The sequence below is a fragment of the Salvia splendens genome, chromosome 12 (assembly GCF_004379255.2).
Source record: "Salvia splendens isolate huo1 chromosome 12, SspV2, whole genome shotgun sequence".
Classification (NCBI taxonomy): Eukaryota; Viridiplantae; Streptophyta; class Magnoliopsida; order Lamiales; family Lamiaceae; genus Salvia; species Salvia splendens.
The window spans coordinates 11,934,221-11,952,978 of record NC_056043.1 but is presented as its reverse complement, the minus strand read 5'-3'; the positions used below and the strand labels follow the sequence as shown (position 1 = coordinate 11,952,978).

Below are 18,758 nucleotides of genomic sequence, written 5' to 3'. Positions count from 1 at the left end.
AGGATTTGGGCCTCTCCCCTTTAATTCTTCAACTTGGGCCTACTGTCAAAAAAGAAGAAAAAGAGGGGGGATTCTAATAGGAACAACACCTTCTAAATAATCGGGCCGCCGAATTAGATGCTTTGGGCCGTAATGCTCGATCGATTGGGCCATGAAAAAGAAGGGGGAATTAGTCATGTTTTATTATGAATGAGTAAATGGAACTTATATGAGTCTTGAGCAAAGAAAGTACTTCCGAGTTAATTAAGTACTTAGATTCAAGAGGATTTAAATTCAGAATTTAGACCTATGAATGATAATATAGATCACAGCGTAAGCCGCAAATTAAAGCATCGGAATTTGTTTACAGACTCCCCTAATGTCATGCCATCTTGAACGATGGATGACCACAGTAAAGATAAATATCGAGAATTTAACCAATACTCGAGAAATTCAGCAATGCCCCAAGTGAAGTAAATCACTCGATTTAATTAATGCCCAAGAATTTTATGGATTTAGAGAGAAGGAAGTAAAAATAAGCGCACGCTTAGGCATGCATTCATGCAAGATGAATAATTACTTAAAGCCTAATTTAAGTACATTATTTTTGTAAAGGAACGTCGTCGCACGACGAGTAATCTCAAGTCAGGGAGCGCCCATTTGAAAGAGTTTGAGCAAACGAGGTGGGCCTCTTCTTTCTTTTAAAGCGTGTTTTATGTGAAAACATGGTTTATTTTGAATGAGTTGTCATGCCATGTTTTGTTTATGATTACCTATCTGTTGGCTATGTCAAATCAGTTTAATCGAATTCGGGTCCCAGTAGGGCTGCAAACCCTACTCGGATTAGTGTACACATAGGGACCGTGTGCTAGCGCCAGGTTGGCCGGTCCAGTGACCGTTGGAATGTGGCCACATTCCTGGTTCACACAGATCTGATATGGTATATCATCAGAAGTTTAAATGACTGCAGTATTTTGTCAGAAAGAAATAACAGTTTTAGTGACCGGGACTTGTTTTCAGAAAAACCCCGCGTTCACCCAGCTTGGCTGACAACTAAAAGAGAAAATGTTTTCGGCATGAGCCCACTGAGTGCATCAAGTACTCAGCCCTGCATATTGTTTTCCTTAATGTGCAGGTTGATCGATGTCAAAGCCGAGGAGGTTTTGGGACAAAAGACTAAATAAGTAGGAAGATAGCTGGTGTAGTATGTCTTCACACATATTACATCTGTCTTGGTACTCTTCCGTTGCGCAAATTTAAAACTTGTTTTTAGCAAAGACAATTTTCCCATAACTACTCTGATTCAGTATGATTTGTACCCTCAACACATTTCAGACAATGTCTTTGAATTAAGTATCTTATGATGAGTTGAGACAGTTTCAGTAAGATTTAGTCGCGATATAACTACACTTTCTTTGACTAGGGAGACTCAACTCGATACACCCATTTACGTCGAATGAAAGTATTGTGGGCCTTTGATTTTGGAGTATATGTTGTTTTACATATGTACTTGAGACCTCATTTGAGCCGATGCAAATAAAATTAACCCAAACTTGGCTATAAGGCAGTAGAGAAAAATTATGGAGGTACTAATCGTCTAAACCAAAGATGATTGAAAAATATTACTACCTCTGTCCCGCATTAAGTGTCACATTTAGTGTGGACATGAGTTTTAAGAAATGTAAAGAAAAGTGTGGTAAATAAGTTAGTTGATTATGGGTCCCACTTATATATATTAATTTTATAATAAAATGTTAGTAGAATTGGTTGGTGGAATGTAGAGTCTACTTATTATTTATGGTAAAAGTGAAATGTGACTCTTATTGTGGAACAAACCGAAATGACAAAATGTAACACTTATTGTGGGACGGAGGTAGCACTTAATGAACTCAATTCTCTTAATCAACTCCTTATAACACTTTGTCATTTCCTCTTACTTTCACGCAAAAGATTGAGTGTAAAATACAGATGTCGTAATCAAATGGAGCAGTAAATAAAAGTCTAAAAGATAACAAGTCTGTTGACAAATAGAAGTAACATTTTCTTATACATCCTATATTTTCTTAAATATTTGAGTGAACTGCACAAAAGGTCCCTAACTTTTCGCCTTGTAACAGCAGAGACCCCTAACATTTAAAAATCCCATCACATGTATCTAACAAAATATATAATCACAAACCTTGTGTTTTTTGCCATTTTCAAATGCCCAAATGGGCTGAAGGGCAGTTTAGTCTCTTTACCTACCAAACCTGCATTTCTGCACACCATATGCTGCACATCTAGTCTGCTGTGTAAGAGATGTCTCTTCAAACATAATAGACTTTCTTTTTCCATTCTCCTATTTTCTTTCATCTTTCCCTCTCTAAATGATTTCATTCCTTTCATTTCATCTTCGTCGGCTTGTGAAGTAAAGTTTTGTTTATTTTTTGTGAAGTTCTCTCTCTAAACATAATAGACTGGCCGAACTTCTGTTTGTTTTTTATAAGTTATAACGGGTATTTTATAATTGTGGTTTGTTCGGCAAGGGTTTATGGTTGTAGGGTTACAGTGGTATCCACATTTTAGGGGATTTCATTTGTTCGGCATCTGGAATTTAGGGGATTTCATCTGGAATCCCCTAAATTTAGGGTATCCACAAGGGTGTAGGCGATTTCATCTGGAATTTTATTTTGCAATTCTTGGTTGAATTTTATTGTTGTAGGGTTACTGTCGGGCATCTGCAAAACTATTTTGCAATTCTTGGTCGAATTTTATGGTTGTAGGGTTACAGTCGGGGCATTTGGAAAATTTTGCAATTCTTGGTTGAAGTTTACAATTGGGCATCTGGAATTATGATTTTAGTTTTTGTGCTATGTGCTATGTTTCGGCGAAATAGCATTGCTGATTTGAATTTTGTACTATTGAATTGAATTCAGGTCGTGTTGCAATGTCTTCTTCTTCTTCTCAATCTTTCGGTTCAAGCTTCAATTGGAATTGGCCTCATCCCGAAATTGTGAATTGTAATCACGATCTTGAGGCTGAGCTTGTGGCATCTAGGACGGCTGCTAACCCGGGTAGACGTTATTATCGCTGCCCAATATGGAAGGTTAAAATCATGTATTTTGTTCGTTTTTCTATTAATTTTGTTGGCAGAAAGTTTAATGAGAAAGTAATTTTGTTGGCAGAAAGTTTAATGAGAAAGTATTATGCAGGAAGATGATTGCAAGTTTTTTCGATGGGTTGATGCGAGTCTATCCCCAAGGCAAGACAGTTACTTTCAGAGAGTGAAACTTGAGCGAGACCAATTCGAATCTGAACTTTGAGCCAAATCGCTACTTGAAGGTGTTCTTCAAGAGAAATTGTGCATGAAAACTGTGGAGTTTGAAGCCTTGAAGTTACAACTGGGCATGAAAACTGAAGAGTGTGAAGCATTGACGCTAACAATTGCTAAAACGGCAACAACTTTCCGAAAGTTAAAAATCACAATCTTGTTCTTATGCATTGTAATTTTTCTACTTTTATAACAAAGCTATGTCGTGTTCACTCCTTCGTTATCTTCTGATGTTGATTGATTACGTTTTGTTTTCATTCATTCTTTGTCACGGATAATGAAGTTTCAATGACTTAAGTTAGGAATGAAGAATTATTCAACTATGCCTTAAATCACGAATGAAGTTACTCATCTATGCCTGAAATCACGAATGAAGTTACTCAACTATGACTGAAATCACAAACTATGTACACAAATGAATACAAACCGACGAAGTACTCTGTCAAATGCCACCAAAATATATCATGATATCATTGCCACCAAAATACTAGAGTAATTTGTTACAAACTAGTCTGTAACAACTCTTCGTTAACATACATATCATATCATCACTGCCACAAAATATTAACCAAAAACAAGTATTTTTGTAACATACGAACGGTTCACCCATCCCAAACAAACACCAAGTTTTTAGAGTAAGTAAGGCCAGTCAATCTTGATCACCACGGCGGCCACATATCTAAGGCTGAGTCTTGGTCCGAGTGCTAGGTCCCGGATCCGAAACATTAGGCTGCAACAATTAATAGTATAGTAAGTATATATGAGAAAGCACTGTGTACAAGTAGAGAATATAGTTTCAGATGCTTATTGAATAGTACATCTTGGCGTCGGCGATTGTTTGACGATTCAGGCAAAGTACTCTCACCACGCTCACGCGACCCGTTGTGCTGCGAAGTCTCCCCAACCTGAGAACGAGCATCTGTCCCAGGATCATTGCTGCATGTCCTCCTATTATGACCTTCTTGACCGCACCGACGGCATTTCATCACGAAGGTTCTTCGCAATGACTCACCTCCGTCCGCATGAAGATGAATCTGGGGCTCCTCGCACCTCAGTTTCTTCGGCCTACCACGCTGTTGCTTTGACCTCGGGGGCGCCAGTTCCAACACACCATCAGAAGTAGTCTTAGGCCAATTGTCCACCCTATTGATTGGGTAAAGGACATTCTCGCACAGCATGATCATTGTTGACTTCAAATAATAGCGGGAGACGTATCGCGTCACATCATCGCCATGCTTGTTGATTGTTGCGATAGCATGAGTGCACGGGATTCCGGATAGCTGCCATGTAAAATTGCGCATGTTGACAACATATTGGCCAGACGGCCCAGTTACTTGGTACAAAGACTGTCCGTTCCATGTAGCCCTCCACGATGAAGCCCACGCGTACCACTTATCCACAAGCTCCTTGATAACAGGAGGGACTGCGTGATCGTAGATTTTGATCCACTGGCCTATGATCTGAATCCTTTCCATTTGACTTGTTCGAATGTCCTCCAACATGCTGATAATTGCTTTCTCTCGAGCCAATGCAATCTTCAAATTGAATGTCTCACAAATGTTGTTGAGGAGCACATCACAACAGGTATGTGGAGAGAAAAATGCCTTGACCACTTTTCTTTGGGAGCAACTCCAGAAAGCCACTGATGTGCTTGGGGATACTCGGTCTGCAGAGCATCCATCTTGTCGACGTAATGTTCGAGGGTGGTACTCACGGCAATCTCCCACAACCGGTCTTTGAAATTTTCTCCGACAAATCTCTTCTTGAAATTGTTGTATATGTGCTGAACACAGAAGCGATGCTCGCTCTCTGGGAATTCCTCAACAATCAACTTTACAAGGCCCTGATGTAACACAACAAAACAAAAATTACCACAAAATCACAGTTCCAGTACATAATGTATTGATCAAATCACAGATAAAATTAAATCACATACCAAGTACAGTATGTAATATTGAAATCACGGCGGCCATACCTTTTGTTGGTCAGACATAAACACATATCGTGGGCCATTTGCATGCAAGTTAAGGTCATCAGACAAGTACTCCACGAACCACTTTCACTGGACATAACTCTCGGCATCAGTCACAGCCCAAGCAATCGGCCACCAGCCATTGTTGGGATCAATTCCCATTGCTGTCATGAGTTGTCCTTTGTACATTCCTCGCAAGAAACAAGCGTCGAAGAAGATAATTGGCCGACATAACTGCATCCATCCCTTTTTCAATGGTCCTAGACAGCAGTAGAACCTCAGGAATCTCAAACCCACGGTGCCAGAATCCCTCGTATTCTCATAATGTATATGTATGCTGGAATCAGGGTACGTCCGCTCCAATTTGGCTTTGTAGTAGAACAAGTTTCTATATTGGGTTGCCGCAGAGCCGAATATGCCTTCCAGTGCGTGCTCTCTGGCCCGATATACCTTCATCCTACCTATCTTCAGCCCAAAATCTTCATCGACACACTGTCGTATAGCTGCCAGTGGAATGTGAGGGTTGACTTTGATCTTCTCCATGTAACGCTCACCTAGCCACTTTGCCGTCAGCCACTTCGAATCCAACACCTGAGAGCATGTGTGCGCGTGATCGCGTTGCATATTCATCACCACATAATCCTTACCGGTGTGTGTTTCGAGCTTCCTCAAGTACACATACCACTCATAGACTTGCCCTTTACAAATCGCACGAAGTTTGTCGCCGTCATTTCTTTTCACGTGCACCCGCCTTCTGGTCATTATTGCGTACTACCTCAACACGTCATAGAAGAAATCTCTATGCTTAAAAACATCACCAGGCCTCCACAACGGAAGCTCATTAGGCATGAGCTTGAACGGGGTAAACTTTATGCCTCTCTTCTTCAAACCCAAATCTGAAAGGTCATCAATATCTTGTAGCTCGTCCACAAATTCTTCCTCGAAAAGTGGGTTATCTGTCATGTTCCTCTTTTCCACATAAGGTGAATACTTCCTCCGCCGTTTATCCCCTGACACCCCTGACCCCGGCTGGTCTTCGCCTTCACCCGGCTGGTCTACATTCTCTGGCTCCTGACTCGCATGTTGTTGTTTGAAAATGGATTCGTAATATGAAGTAAAAAGCTGCTAATCTTGGCACATGTGTGCCAACGAGATAAAATGGTCCATCTCATCATCTTCATCATCAGTCGGCGGTCCCTCGCTATGGAGATAGCAGCCGTCCGGAACGTTCTCAAACGATGGAATGTATACCTCCTCTTGAGGTTCTACTTCCGGCCCATCATGTACTTCCGGTCCACCCTATACTTCGGGTCCAGCTTGTACTTCCGGTCCAGCATGCACTTTAGGCCCATCATGTACTTCATGTCCAGCATGTTCCACATCACGTTCAAATCCGGACATTAGCAATTCATCCGAAATCTCCTCGATAATGGGAACTTCCGACTGCAGTTGACATTGAGGTTCGTCTGAAAAATCCAGGGTCGGGTTGTACACACTGTCTCCAACATGTTGAACATCTTGGCTATGAATTGATTGCCCCATCTGATTTAAACATAAAATCACAAATGAACACCATACATACAAACATAAATCACAACTCTAGTACAAATGTGTGCACTAACCTCTGCCACGCTATCAGGGTCTACAATTGCTTCATCTTCATGTTGTAATTCTTGGAAAGAGTGATTTGATTACCCAATCTGACAAAAAGATGAATCACATATGAATACCAAACATAAATAACAAAATACAAACATAGTCCACAGTGGTGTACTAACCTCTGAAGGGTTTACAACTGCTTCAATCTCATGTTGTAATTCTTGGTGGGTGTGATTTGAATGCCCCATCTGACCAAAAGATTAATCACATATGAATACGAAACATAAATCACAAATCACAAACATAGTCCAAAGTGGTGTACTAACCTCTGAAACGCTTTATGGGTCTACAATTGATTTAACCTCAACCTCAGGTTGTATAACTTGTTCACCATGTCTAACTTGTTCAACTCCATCTTCTACCTCAACCTCAGGTTGTATATCTGTCACAGAGGGGTGAATTGGAGTAGGCAATGATTGCCTAGTAGGATGTCTTGACATGGGGTGAATTGGGGTTGGGACATCTTGCACCACAACAGCTTCGCATGCATGGACCTCTCCTTGTCCAACAACTCCATCGACTGCATCATTCTCTTCAACCTCCACCACAACAGCTTCGGCTTGTTCTGCACTACATGATGCAAATGCATCCATCAAATTCTTACGTGCTGCCTCATCTTCCCTCTTCCATTCCCGACGTTTGTCTTCTAAACTTTTGGTCAAATACTCTTCAAACTCGACATCCCTAGGGTACCACTCATCAATAATGGTGCCGATGGTTTCCTCTGCTCCTCGTGCTGATGTTTCTTCCTTTTCGGTTTACGCTTCGGCACAATTGCTTCCGGTTCGTCAATCTCTTCAATGACCACAGTGGTTTTTTACAAGCTTTCACAAATTTTAGAAACTTCTCCGCTTCTTCCTTTCGCTTCTTGAGTAAGGTGGCCGCCTCTGTCATCTCCACGAGATAAATGTGAACTAGCTTTGTGCTAGTAGCCGCGACTTTGAGAAAAGAGGCCAGATGTGGATCGTCAGTAATGGGCAGCAATGGACCTCCTATGTCCACGCCCATACAACCATCACTGTACCTTAGATTAACGTAATAGAACTCATAAACGGTTTTCCTATCATACCTCAACCACAACACCATACTGTAAAGATCTAAGAGCTCGAATTGGAGAATATTGCAAAAGTCAAAGAATGTCAATTGCCCCCCCAACATACTTTTTCTGTCCATTGATTTCGAAGATTAACCCTCCGTGATGAAAAGCGACGGAAAACATCCCGAAACGGTCCCCTGTTAGGGTTTGTATAGAGTTAGAAAAATTCCAAATTTAAACCAACAAATTTCACATATAAAGTCCTAAATCACAGTCAAAACAATTTCCCAAACGCGACGACATCAAAACAATTTCACAAAACAACCAATTTTCGGAGCCCTAAATCACAGTCAAAATCGCTTGTTTGGATTTAATTAAAGTGAACGATTTGTGCAATTTTAAATTTGAACTTACTATATTCTTCTTCCGGGACAAATAAATCCAACCGAGGATCGCGAATGCTGCATGTTTCTGGGTCTACGTCGATTATCTCCGGTCCTCGACCGTATCTACCGTATGTAGGTGATGCCGGAGGTGATGGTGACGAAGACAATGGCGTTGGCGGCTTCTTTTTGCGCCGTGAAGAACTACGGGAGAAGGACGCTCCAGCGGAACTTCGGTTCCGTTTTGAAGGCATTGATGAAAATGGCGTGTCGAAAATGGCATCGGCGTTTTCCGAGAATGAGTAGAAAAATGTAGTGAGATAGGGTGTGCGACACGAAAATGATGAAGTGAGAGTGAATTGGAGGGAAATAGGAAAGAGAAACAAAAAGCTAAGTGTTTTGTAATTTACATTAACTAAAATATCAATGTAGGTCTGAAGGTGAAGAGGCGTCTACAGTGGGAAGAGAAGAGAGAGGACAAAAGACATGATGTTTCTGTCACATCAATTAGGATTGGTGTCTCATCCACAGTACATGCAGCAGGTGGGATGCAGTGGCGGCGTCACAAAAGGTCGAGTTTGCCCTTTCAAGCTCTGAGGGTGTTATGGTCCCAAAAAATAAGGTTTGTGATTATATAATTTGTTAGATACCTGTGATGAGATTTTTAAATATTAGGGGTCTCTGCTGTTACAAGACGAAAAGTTAGGGACCTTTCGTGCAATTCGCTCTAAATATTTAATGTATTTAGCTAATCAATCAGCTTCTTAAAAATGTTGATTTTGATAGTTACTATTTAACTTTTCTACCACCTATTGCAAAACTAAACTAAAAATCCATATATTATTGATAAACACGTAGCGAAATTAAAAAGTGGATGATAAATCATACTCCTATTATATCAATCTCACAAAAACCATTCAATTATCAATGCTTTTCAATCATCAGAACCAAGAACGAAATAAAATGAAATAAAATAAAATAAAATAAAATAAAAATTGAATACGTGTGCGGACAGTGTAATTTTCCACTTAATCCACGGAGAAGTTTCTTGGAATCTTCGTATTAATTCATTAAATCATATAGTAATTTCTAGGAAATTTCTTCAACAATTTCCATAACCTAACCATGTTCCTTACACTTTTCTACCACTGCAACTCATTGTTTTATTTATTCACACACATATTACTTAAAATATAATATAGTGCATTTCATGTCGGCCTAAATCAAATACTAGTACTTCTTAATTGCCAACACATATACAACATATATTTTTAAATATAAATACTGCTCAGTCCATTTTCACACTGTCTAACCCAAAAAAAAGTTTCTTGGAAATTTTGCGGAATCCAATCCAAAGTTTACCCTATATTAAATATAGCATTATTTCACGCCACACGACACTTATTAAAAATTGCTGTCAACCATTTTGTATGTTTATAAATACTAACATTACTTAGTATCGTCTTATCCCAAACAAATTTAACACACCCAACCAACCCCACTCCTCACAAGAAAAAAAAATACTAGAGTATTTTAATGGAGTTGAGACTGGCAAATATTTTTTCAAATTTGCTAGTGTTCGGATTCAAAATTTTCATCACTGACATCGAGGATTGTTTTTCAAGAATCCAATTTTTCCTCCATGATTTCCCAATTCTTTTATCAGGGAAATGGAATAATTTGTGGGGAAAAAACAGAGAAAAATCCAATCTTTCAGAGGCAGTCCACAGCTGCATAGAAAACTCTGAAAAAATCCCATTGGCAGAAATCAATTCGATTTTGAATAGAGTTGGAATGGTGGGATTGGATGATTGTGAGAATAAGAGCAATCTAGGTGAAGAAGATTTAGTGGGGCTGTTTGAGGAGGAAGAGCCCAGTTTTGAGGAGATTAAGGAGACATTTAAGGTGTTTGATGTGGACGAGGATGGCTTTGTCGGCGCTGCAGATTTGCAGAGAGTTGTCCGTAGCTTAGGTTTGAAGGAACATTGCAGTTTGGATGAATGCAGGGAGATGATCAAACCTTTTGATCAAAATAGTGATGGATTCATTGATTTTCATGAATTTGTCACTTTCATGGAGAAATGTCTGTGCTAGATATATACTCCTATTTGTTTGATAAGGCTATTAATATGTTTTTAGCATGTAACTACTACTTTTATATCTAATCTCTCTATAAATTAAAGTCTAAATATATTACTAGAACATCATATATATACACTTGCATAAAAATATTACTCATTAATTCATTATTATATCACACGCTAACATAAGACGAATACTAACATGGTGACATGAATTTCCTTTTTTTTCCTAGGGTTCGAATTTCATGATCCTGTACAAGTTGCAATTGAAAAACATAATAATATCGTATATTTTAAACTAAAGAAAAACGCAATAGGTAAAATACAATTTGGGACAATTTTAATTACTTGTTTATTACTTTGCGTGTAAATATATGAACTTTTAGTATTTTCTAATTTTCATTTAATTTAATTTTTTAAAATACGAATACAGGAGTTTTTGAATTTTCTCATATTTGGCATGCCAAAAATCAAAATTAACATGCTAAATTAAAATATATTGGTAAATCCATTTTTAGGTCAACCAATATTTGTGCAACACAAATACATTAGAGCATCCACAATGATGGCGAGCGGACCGGCTAGCCGATCCCCGGCGCTCGCCGGTCCGCTTGCCGAACCATTGCAGCAGGCGAGCGCCAAATCGGCGAGAAAAACGGCGAGCGCACGCCGATCGACTGGTCGCCATTGCAGGCTCCCGATCGGTGAGCGGATTTTTATTTATTTATTTAATTTTCGAAACACTATATATACTCGATTTGCACCACTTGTTTTAACGAGTATTCTCTTTATCTTAATTTCTGTACAAGAGCAACAACGTGAAGTGGAGCACAACAACGAGCCTACTCCAGGGACGAGCGGGTGTCAAACTCCCACGGTACCCGTGGGAGGTGGATGGGGTCCGATGGCCGGGTACTACAACATGTACCCTTGGCAGCAGATGATGCCCGGGATTGCATCCGGGGGTGGTATGCCGGGATGGCAGGGATGCCGGGGGGGCAGACGATGCAGGGCGGGCCGGCGATGCCGGGCGGGCAGGGGGTACCAGGGATGCAACCCGGGATGCAGATGATGCCGGGGTACCAGGGGATGCAGGGGACGCCGGGGGGGGGATACTGCTTCTTCGCACACATCGACCACATCGGAGACGCAGTTCACTGGGTGTGATACTTTCTCCTAAGAGGAGTTGGGGATAGATCTCGGGGATGCGAACACCCCCGTTCAAACGGGGGGCGTAGGGCGGGGTCGGGGCGTGCCAAAGAAGAAGAAGGGGAAGGGCAAGAGGGTGGTCGGCGAGTCGTCGCAGCCGGCTGATTACGACAGCCCGGCACGGAGAAAGTGGACGGACGCGGAGAACGTCACGCTGTCCAAGGCGTGGGTGAGTGTTTGCGATGATCCCCTCGCCGAGCTCCTCTTCTTCGCGCGTCAACAAACGCGAGCTCAGATGTACAAGATCTTAGCTGAATGGAGGGCGGCAACTGACCCCGAGGAGAAGAGTTTTCTTCACGCAACGCTCGTGAGTATGCGGGCCGATTGAATCTTGCCGCGGCACAGGTGGGGGGCTCAGACGCCAGCTCAGATGCCGCAGATTTGGGGGTCCCGGATAGCGGCGGCGACGGCGACGAAGGCGAACAGTGAGGCGGAGGCGGGGGGCTCGTGTGTGGCGGAGGAGTTTTTTTTAGATTAATGTAATTTTTGTTTAATTAATGTATTTTTTAAAATTAATGTACTTTTTAAAATTTCAATATTATTATTGAGTTTTCCCGTATCTGTGTCGTAAATTTAATTCCGTATTTTGTGTGATGGTTAATTATTTGTTTTTATAATTTTGTTTATTGTGGCTAGGTTATGGCTGACCTATTGCTTGTCCAGTTGCTTGTCCTGATGATGCGCAGGAGGAGTTTTTAGTGCTGCTGATGTGACAGAAGGAGTTTGTGGCTATGCTATGGCTGAGCTATTTTTATTGGAGATGCTCTTATCTCAATGCATTGTCCAAATTCCTCATATTTTCACAACCACATTCCTCTGTTCTTTCCATCACTTATTTGTCACAAATTCGTCTTCAAACACCACAAAATGCAAACACCATCTCTGTTGGAAGCTTAAAAACATCGGTATCTTGAACTCGAAGATCTCATCCCTGCACATTCTCACCTGCCTCTAAAGAAATGCCGCTGTTCACATCACCATCGTCTTGTTGATCGATGCTGTCACCTTCAGCGTCGTCTGCAGGGGCACAGGGTGACCTTGCACGCGCTTGGTGGTGAGGCGACGGCATTAAGATTTGAACAAACATCTCAAAATTCATACTAATGAAATATGCTAAATCAAGAGATGGTAAACTGCCTGAATTAAATGGAAAAAACACACTACGGAGAGGATCGAATACCTGCAGTTTAGGTCGAAGAGCCTCGATTGGTCCTTTACTCTTCTGCAGTAACATAAAAAGGCATGATTGTGATATCTATATTATATATATGTATCAAACATACTAGACAACAACACTACTTACTTTGCCCAAAGCCCAATCCGCGGAGTCAAAGAAAGCGCGTTCATGATCCTGTCAATACGTCGAGAAAAAGCCATGTTGCGATAAATCACCACAAACTCTTGAAGCAACGAGGGGGTGTTACCTTAGAGATCAAAGGGGGCTTCTTCGCTGGCAAGCCACCATACTTCTTCTTGATGATCTCCTCCTACCAAAAGAGTGAGAGACTCATTGCCAATGATCAAACTGAACTACATCTACACAATGCTCATCAAACCATAGCTCTAAAATTCAATCAAGGCCATATATACCTAAACTACACAAGAGAGAGAAATGGAACATAAGTATACCTCCTTTTGCTGTGAGGGCCTTTGGTTTTCAACACACATATCGACATCTATTGGCGCTTCTATCGGCAAATTCTCAGCCTCCTCACCTTCTTGAGCAGTAGTGTCCACAATATTAGTAGTGTCCACAATATTTTTCTTCTCTTCATCGTCTCTCTCGGCCATGTTTCTATGCTAGCCCGCCCTCGTAGAGCCTTCCACTCCACACCCCACAAACAAATACACCTTCTGCTGGGAGAGTAATTAACACTATCAACTCCAATTAAGAAACCAAAAATTAAACAATATTTCTATCAAAAAATTGATTCTGCACAAATCACCCCATCTCAATTTCCCTTTTTTTTATAACTTGTGTTCATCATCATCATCATAGATTAGTCATTAAATACAGTCTATTTCTTTAATTAGATTTAGTTATGGATGTAACAACAATCCAATAATCCTCATATTTCAGTAAATAATGCAATCAAGAATCTTGAGGCCTTTTCCAACTCTGCCAATTTTGTCTTCAAATCATTCTTTGATCTCCGTCAAGAAAAACAAAAATATGCATAAAATCAGCTAATTAATAACAACAAAAAAAGGTTACTAGTGATCACAGCATACAAGAGAAGAATATGCTTCATTTTACCAAAATAAAAGGATATAGCTTCGATTAGTATAAAACTTGATCCATAGAAGTAAAACAAGTGAAAAATCAAGAGAAGCATATAACTAAAGCGAAGAAATGATGCTGAGGAGCGTACCTGAAACTGGAAGTGCTGAAAAAAGTGTAGCTAATTTTTGCATGAAAAGAAAGATTGCGTTCGAGTTGAGTTGAAGCTCACATGGAATAAGGAATCATTTGGTAGTGGTTGTTTTGGGCTTGGGGCCATTTGGAATCTATTTGATTAATGGGTCCATTTAACTTCTAAGGGTGGGACAGGCTAGTCTGAGCCCGACAATTTAATTTAGAATGGACAAGTCCCGTGCCACTTGACCACACCCGATGTTTTCTATTGATTTCTTTTTATAGTAATGCACTATAATTAATTAATTAGGAACACTACTTTTTGTCTTGATTTCTTAACAATACACTTTAATTAGGAACACTACTTTTTCATCAAATGAGGCTCTTGTAGCTCCACACACAATATATATATAATCAGATTATGTTGTAACTCATCGATTTTTTGTTGAAGAAATATCGACAGAATTATATAATACTAACACAATATATAGTCGCAATTCGCACAACACAACTTAATCAAATTAGGCCCTAGTTGGTATGATGGAATGAAATGGAGGAATTAAATGACATTTTTAACTTCATTTCATTCCTTTGCTTGGTAAATTTTTTTCATAGGAATCACCATTCCATTCCACATAGGAATAGCCATAGAATCCATTTAGCTAAGGAATGGTCATTCCATTTCATTTTCCTTTCTTCTTATTTTAAATTTTAACAAAATTATATAAATAATATTTTATATTATATTTAAATTAAAAAGTATCATCACAATTTTATAATAAGATTAAAATTTTTAATAATTGAAAACACACACGCACACTCACACATATGCGCGTGCAAACACACCCCCACCACACACACACGCACAGTAACACATGCGCACACACAACATCACATATACACACACACACTACCACCACATATGCACACACACAACACCACATATACACCCACAAGAAAATTGGAGTATTTGGCAAAAGTATTTTTGAATAAATATTATTTTTGGTAGAATCAACATATTAATTATTCATATTTCATTCCATTTCATTTCTATATTATTTGTAGTTATCAAACATAGGAATTGAATCAATCAATGAATAACAATTGCATTCCCTTTGCATTCCCTGTGCTTACCAAACACAAGAATGGAATGAAATTGTCATTTCATTCTCACGTTCATTCCATTCCCTACTCATTCCATTCCATCATACCAAGAAGTCCCTTAAAGTTACAACAACTAAAAACAAAAACACATTTTTTTTCCAGTTCTCGTATTCAATATACACAAATTAAGAAATTACTACTAGTAATTATGCTAAAAATGCGACAAGGTCATCTATAGATTTCAATGTCTTCTCGTAGTATACATACGACTCATAAACCTTGGGCGTCCGAACGTAGTAATCAAACTGCATTTACCAAAACAAAACACGTCGTCAAAATAATTGATTAATCCAAAATATGCACATTAATTAACCTAACAAGGTCGCCAAATTGTGATAAAAGTGGGATCTTAATCAAACTTCTTGCTAATAAAAAATGAAATTGATCCGAATGAAGACATACCTCAGCCATGTTATCCACCAACTCATTAGCTTTTTCGACATACGACTTTCTTTGAATTTCGGGCACCATTTCCATGGCCGTGGGCATGTCCTTAGAGAGATAAGATTGTTTAACTCGAATGTAGAAAATGACGTACCTCCACGACATGCTCTCGAGCATGCCGCGGAGGTCGTGGAGGCCCTCGGCCGTCTGCCGGATCCGGGCCACCGCGTCCTCGGGGGACAGCCCGGGCTCAAAGTACTTCTCCCAGAGAAAGGAGCGCGTGCCCCAGCTCTGGGCGACGGCGGCGGGGGGCTGGAGTTGCAGGGCCAGAGCTAAGGATGTGACGAATGTGGTGATGATTTTGCGCCGTGGGAGTGGTGGAGTTTCGTGGGAGGAGTGGATTGGTCGGTGGGCGGCGATGCGGCAGAGGAATGCGGTTGAGTTTGGGATGGTGGTGGCCATGGGGAGGAGGGGATTGGGTTGCTATTGAATTTGTGGATGATTTTTTGGCTCCAAAGATAGGTCTTTGCTTTGTTTTTGTTTTTGTTTTTTTCGTCGCATGTCAACAAATTACTATCTTCTATTCTTTTATGGTGATAATGGAAACCAAGACAAATTCCTTGCGTTTTAGTGATTTATTTGATTTCTTAAAAATAGAAATTATTTTTATTTTTATTCGTCTTTTAAGAATAAAAAATTTCTAAATTTTCTATTTTAGTAAGTAGATCTTATATCCACAACACTATTTTTATTACACATTTTTCTTTTTTTCTCACTTACTTTAGCAATTCTGCTCTTTTATTTTATCAATTGTATATTAAAACACGTGTCATTTCAAAAAAACCTATTTTTCAAAGAAGGATAGAGTAATAAAATTTATATGGAGTTAATTTGATTAAAATTTACATTGAGATTGAATTATAGTAGTAGTATATTTTTAGTAGTATATTATCGAAGTAAAAAAAAAAAGTTATCTGAGATATTGATATGTAGAAGAATCATCTTGGAGTATCTTTTTTGCTAGTTCAATAAATTGAAGATAGTTACGTTGGGTTATGATAGATGATGGAATCGATTTATAAGTAGATCGTAAAACGATTCTTGTTTGGTTTGTTTTAAATATCCTTTTATCAATTTAAATATGCTATTAATTAATTAACATGTTGTACCGAGAGTTTTTAGTTGATAATCATATTTAATTATATATTAACGGAATATATTTCAGTTGATCATAGTTTCGAATAATAAAATCTTCTAATGAACTCATCCTGAGGATATATTATTAAAACAGTATTTTTTTGGTCTCACAATTAAGTGCTATAACAATCTTAACCCGGTAGAGTGCTAAGTCAAGACAATATATAATCAATCACATAGTGAATGTTATATACATTTTTTTAAGAAATACTCCTTCCGTCTCATTTTAGGAGTCCCAGTTGAGTTCGGCACTAGTGAATTATATTAAGGATAAATTTTATCATAATTTATTTTATTTTTTTGTATTTAAATTTAAAAGATAATACTTTATTTGTCCCTTAAGAGTATGAATTATTCCCTTTTCTGATAATCTCTAAAAAAATATGAATTTTCTAAGAAATACTCCTTCCGTTTCATTTTAGGAGTCTCAGTTGAGTTCGGCACTAGTCAATTATATTAAGGATAAATTTTATCATAATTTATTTTATTTTTTTGTATTTAAATTTAAAAGATAATACTTTATTTGTCCCTTAAAAGTATGAATTATTCCTTTTTCTGATAATCTCTAAAAAAAATATGAATTTTCTAATTTTGAAAAGTTAGAGTAAAATTTAGGAAATTTTAATTTTATCCCTTCTTGTAGCTACTATTTTGGAATTCAAGGCTCTGCTTTGCTTTTGCAATTTTTTTCTTGTCTTCTTCTCGATTTCAAAGTTCAACGGATCACGACAATCACGGAAAAATTCTTTTTTTGGTAAAGCATGTTAATTGCATTCCATTTTAATGAAGAAGATTAGATTTATTCCAAATGGGGGAGTGACGTCCAAGGGTTATGCGTCGTTATTAATGAAACGCACAACCCTTATGCGTCTTTGGTTAATGACGCACAAGGGTTATGCGTCGTTGAACGACGCATAAGGGTTATGCGTCTTACCCCAATGACGCATAACTCTTGTGTGTCACACTGGTTAGTATTCCTGTCTGTCACACGGGCGACCTGGGTTCGATCCCTTGCAACAGCGCATTTTTTAAAATGATTAGTATTTGATAAAAATGAGTTATTCTAAACATTTGTTTTTGGCAAATACATATTACTCTTATTGTCTATGTTTATCACCCTCGATTACTTTAAAATCAACACAAACTTTAAAAAGTAACTATAATTATAACAAAACCATTAAATGAAATATACTTAAATTCATAATTAATCTTATTCCACAATACTATAATTAATTTCTGAAGTTAATAAAAATTATGAAGTTTGATTCCATTGAAACAAAATCAAAAGCATGCCCTCTTTTAAATAAAATTCCCACAACGTGTAAAAAAAATAATGCAAAATATCTTATAAATGCAATGTTTTAAAAACCGGACCGGTAAGTGAACCGGCGACGTTACTGGTTCACGGTTCAACCGGTCCAACCGGTCGAACCGCCGGTCTAACCGTTTTACTGTTGCAAATATATATAAAAATATATTAAATTTAGTAAATGATTTACAACTAATAATATATCACAAAACATTAAACCTTATAGATAATTAGTGATGTATAAATATAAATAATATTAAAATTTAATAAATATATTAAGATATATATATATATATATTTAATATTAGTTAGTCTAGATAAAAAATTTAATATTTCATGTATTAAAATAGATAATGTTTATATTAATTTAAGAAAATTTATTTTATAAAATAATATAAAACTAAATACGAATTAAGTACTTATTAATTAGTTTAGATAAGATTATTCATTAATGTCAATAGCTAGGGTATATAAATTAAGTATGTAATAAAGAAAATTTATTTATAGTAAATAATGAATCTTATATGGTACTAATAATAATATAGGTGGTAAGTAGAGCATCATTAAAATATAAAGGATGATAATTATATATATATTATAATTAACAATTATATTAAAGAATAAGAAAATTAAAATGAATTATTAGTTTTTGTAGATAAAATTAATGGTTAATGTATAAAAATATTTAATGTTCAAATTGTTCAATTAGCCCATGTGGC

General features: G+C 38.1%; 5 protein-coding genes across 8 annotated transcripts; 1 reads left to right on the top strand and 4 right to left on the bottom strand.

The window, feature by feature from the left end:
• Positions 1-3,968: 3,968 nt before the first annotated feature.
• LOC121757550 lies at positions 3,969-5,262 on the bottom strand. Its single transcript, XM_042153077.1, has 4 exons — positions 5,233-5,262; positions 4,920-5,132; positions 4,108-4,824; positions 3,969-4,019 (listed from the first exon to the last, which is right to left on the bottom strand). The coding sequence occupies exons 1-4, from the start codon at positions 5,260-5,262 to the stop codon at positions 3,969-3,971; spliced, it is 1,011 nt and encodes a 336-aa protein (XP_042009011.1).
• An 86-nt stretch (positions 5,263-5,348) lies between these two features.
• On the bottom strand, positions 5,349-6,023 carry LOC121757549. The gene has a single exon (XM_042153076.1). It carries the CDS (start codon positions 6,021-6,023, stop codon positions 5,349-5,351), a length of 675 nt encoding a protein of 224 aa, XP_042009010.1.
• A 2,391-nt stretch (positions 6,024-8,414) lies between these two features.
• On the top strand, positions 8,415-10,433 carry LOC121757548 (troponin C, slow skeletal and cardiac muscles-like). The gene is made up of 3 exons (XM_042153075.1): positions 8,415-8,589; positions 8,772-8,882; positions 10,006-10,433. Exons 1-3 carry the CDS (start codon positions 8,415-8,417, stop codon positions 10,431-10,433), a joined length of 714 nt encoding a protein of 237 aa, XP_042009009.1.
• Positions 10,434-12,351: 1,918 nt separating this feature from the next.
• On the bottom strand, positions 12,352-14,119 carry LOC121758079. 4 transcript variants are annotated; one of them, XM_042153517.1, is made up of 6 exons: positions 14,002-14,119; positions 13,259-13,486; positions 13,054-13,116; positions 12,933-12,980; positions 12,811-12,851; positions 12,352-12,693 (listed from the first exon to the last, which is right to left on the bottom strand). In XM_042153517.1, exons 2-6 carry the CDS (start codon positions 13,418-13,420, stop codon positions 12,555-12,557), a joined length of 453 nt encoding a protein of 150 aa, XP_042009451.1. In that variant the 5' UTR covers positions 13,421-13,486; positions 14,002-14,119; the 3' UTR covers positions 12,352-12,554. The 4 variants fall into 4 exon arrangements, with proteins under 4 accessions (XP_042009451.1, XP_042009453.1, XP_042009452.1 ...); XM_042153519.1 differs by having other exon boundaries at positions 12,352-12,696; positions 12,810-12,851; positions 13,259-13,483; XM_042153518.1 differs by having other exon boundaries at positions 12,352-12,676; positions 12,810-12,851; positions 13,259-13,483.
• A 1,104-nt stretch (positions 14,120-15,223) lies between these two features.
• On the bottom strand, positions 15,224-16,098 carry LOC121759703 (photosynthetic NDH subunit of lumenal location 2, chloroplastic-like). Its single transcript, XM_042155380.1, has 2 exons — positions 15,552-16,098; positions 15,224-15,394 (listed from the first exon to the last, which is right to left on the bottom strand). Exons 1-2 carry the CDS (start codon positions 15,993-15,995, stop codon positions 15,296-15,298), a joined length of 543 nt encoding a protein of 180 aa, XP_042011314.1. The 5' UTR covers positions 15,996-16,098; the 3' UTR covers positions 15,224-15,295.
• Positions 16,099-18,758: the final 2,660 nt, after the last annotated feature.

Bases quoted from the DNA above. Each gene is read 5' to 3' on its own strand.
- LOC121757550 (XM_042153077.1), bottom strand. From the start codon at position 5,262: ATGGCCGCCGTGATTTCAATATTACATACT. The intron at 5,133-5,232 runs GTACTTGGTATG...GTGTTACATCAG, and splicing joins TGATTTCAATATTACATACT to GGCCTTGTAAAGTTGATTGT. The intron at 4,825-4,919 runs GTTGCTCCCAAA...TTCAATTTGAAG, and splicing joins CACATCAGTGGCTTTCTGGA to ATTGCATTGGCTCGAGAGAA.
- LOC121757549 (XM_042153076.1), bottom strand. From the start codon at position 6,023: ATGACCAGAAGGCGGGTGCACGTGAAAAGAAATGACGGCGACAAACTT.
- LOC121757548 (XM_042153075.1), top strand. From the start codon at position 8,415: ATGCTGCATGTTTCTGGGTCTACGTCGATTATCTCCGGTCCTCGACCG. The intron at 8,590-8,771 runs GCATTGATGAAA...ATATCAATGTAG, and splicing joins ACTTCGGTTCCGTTTTGAAG to GTCTGAAGGTGAAGAGGCGT. The intron at 8,883-10,005 runs GTGGGATGCAGT...TTCTTTTATCAG, and splicing joins ATCCACAGTACATGCAGCAG to GGAAATGGAATAATTTGTGG.
- LOC121758079 (XM_042153517.1), bottom strand. From the start codon at position 13,420: ATGGCCGAGAGAGACGATGAAGAGAAGAAAAATATTGTGGACACTACT. The intron at 12,981-13,053 runs GTAACACCCCCT...ACGTATTGACAG, and splicing joins AGCCCCCTTTGATCTCTAAG to GATCATGAACGCGCTTTCTT. The intron at 12,694-12,810 runs GGTATTCGATCC...AATCTTAATGCC, and splicing joins GCTCTTCGACCTAAACTGCA to GTCGCCTCACCACCAAGCGC.
- LOC121759703 (XM_042155380.1), bottom strand. From the start codon at position 15,995: ATGGCCACCACCATCCCAAACTCAACCGCATTCCTCTGCCGCATCGCC. The intron at 15,395-15,551 runs GTATGTCTTCAT...TGGTAAATGCAG, and splicing joins TGGTGGATAACATGGCTGAG to TTTGATTACTACGTTCGGAC.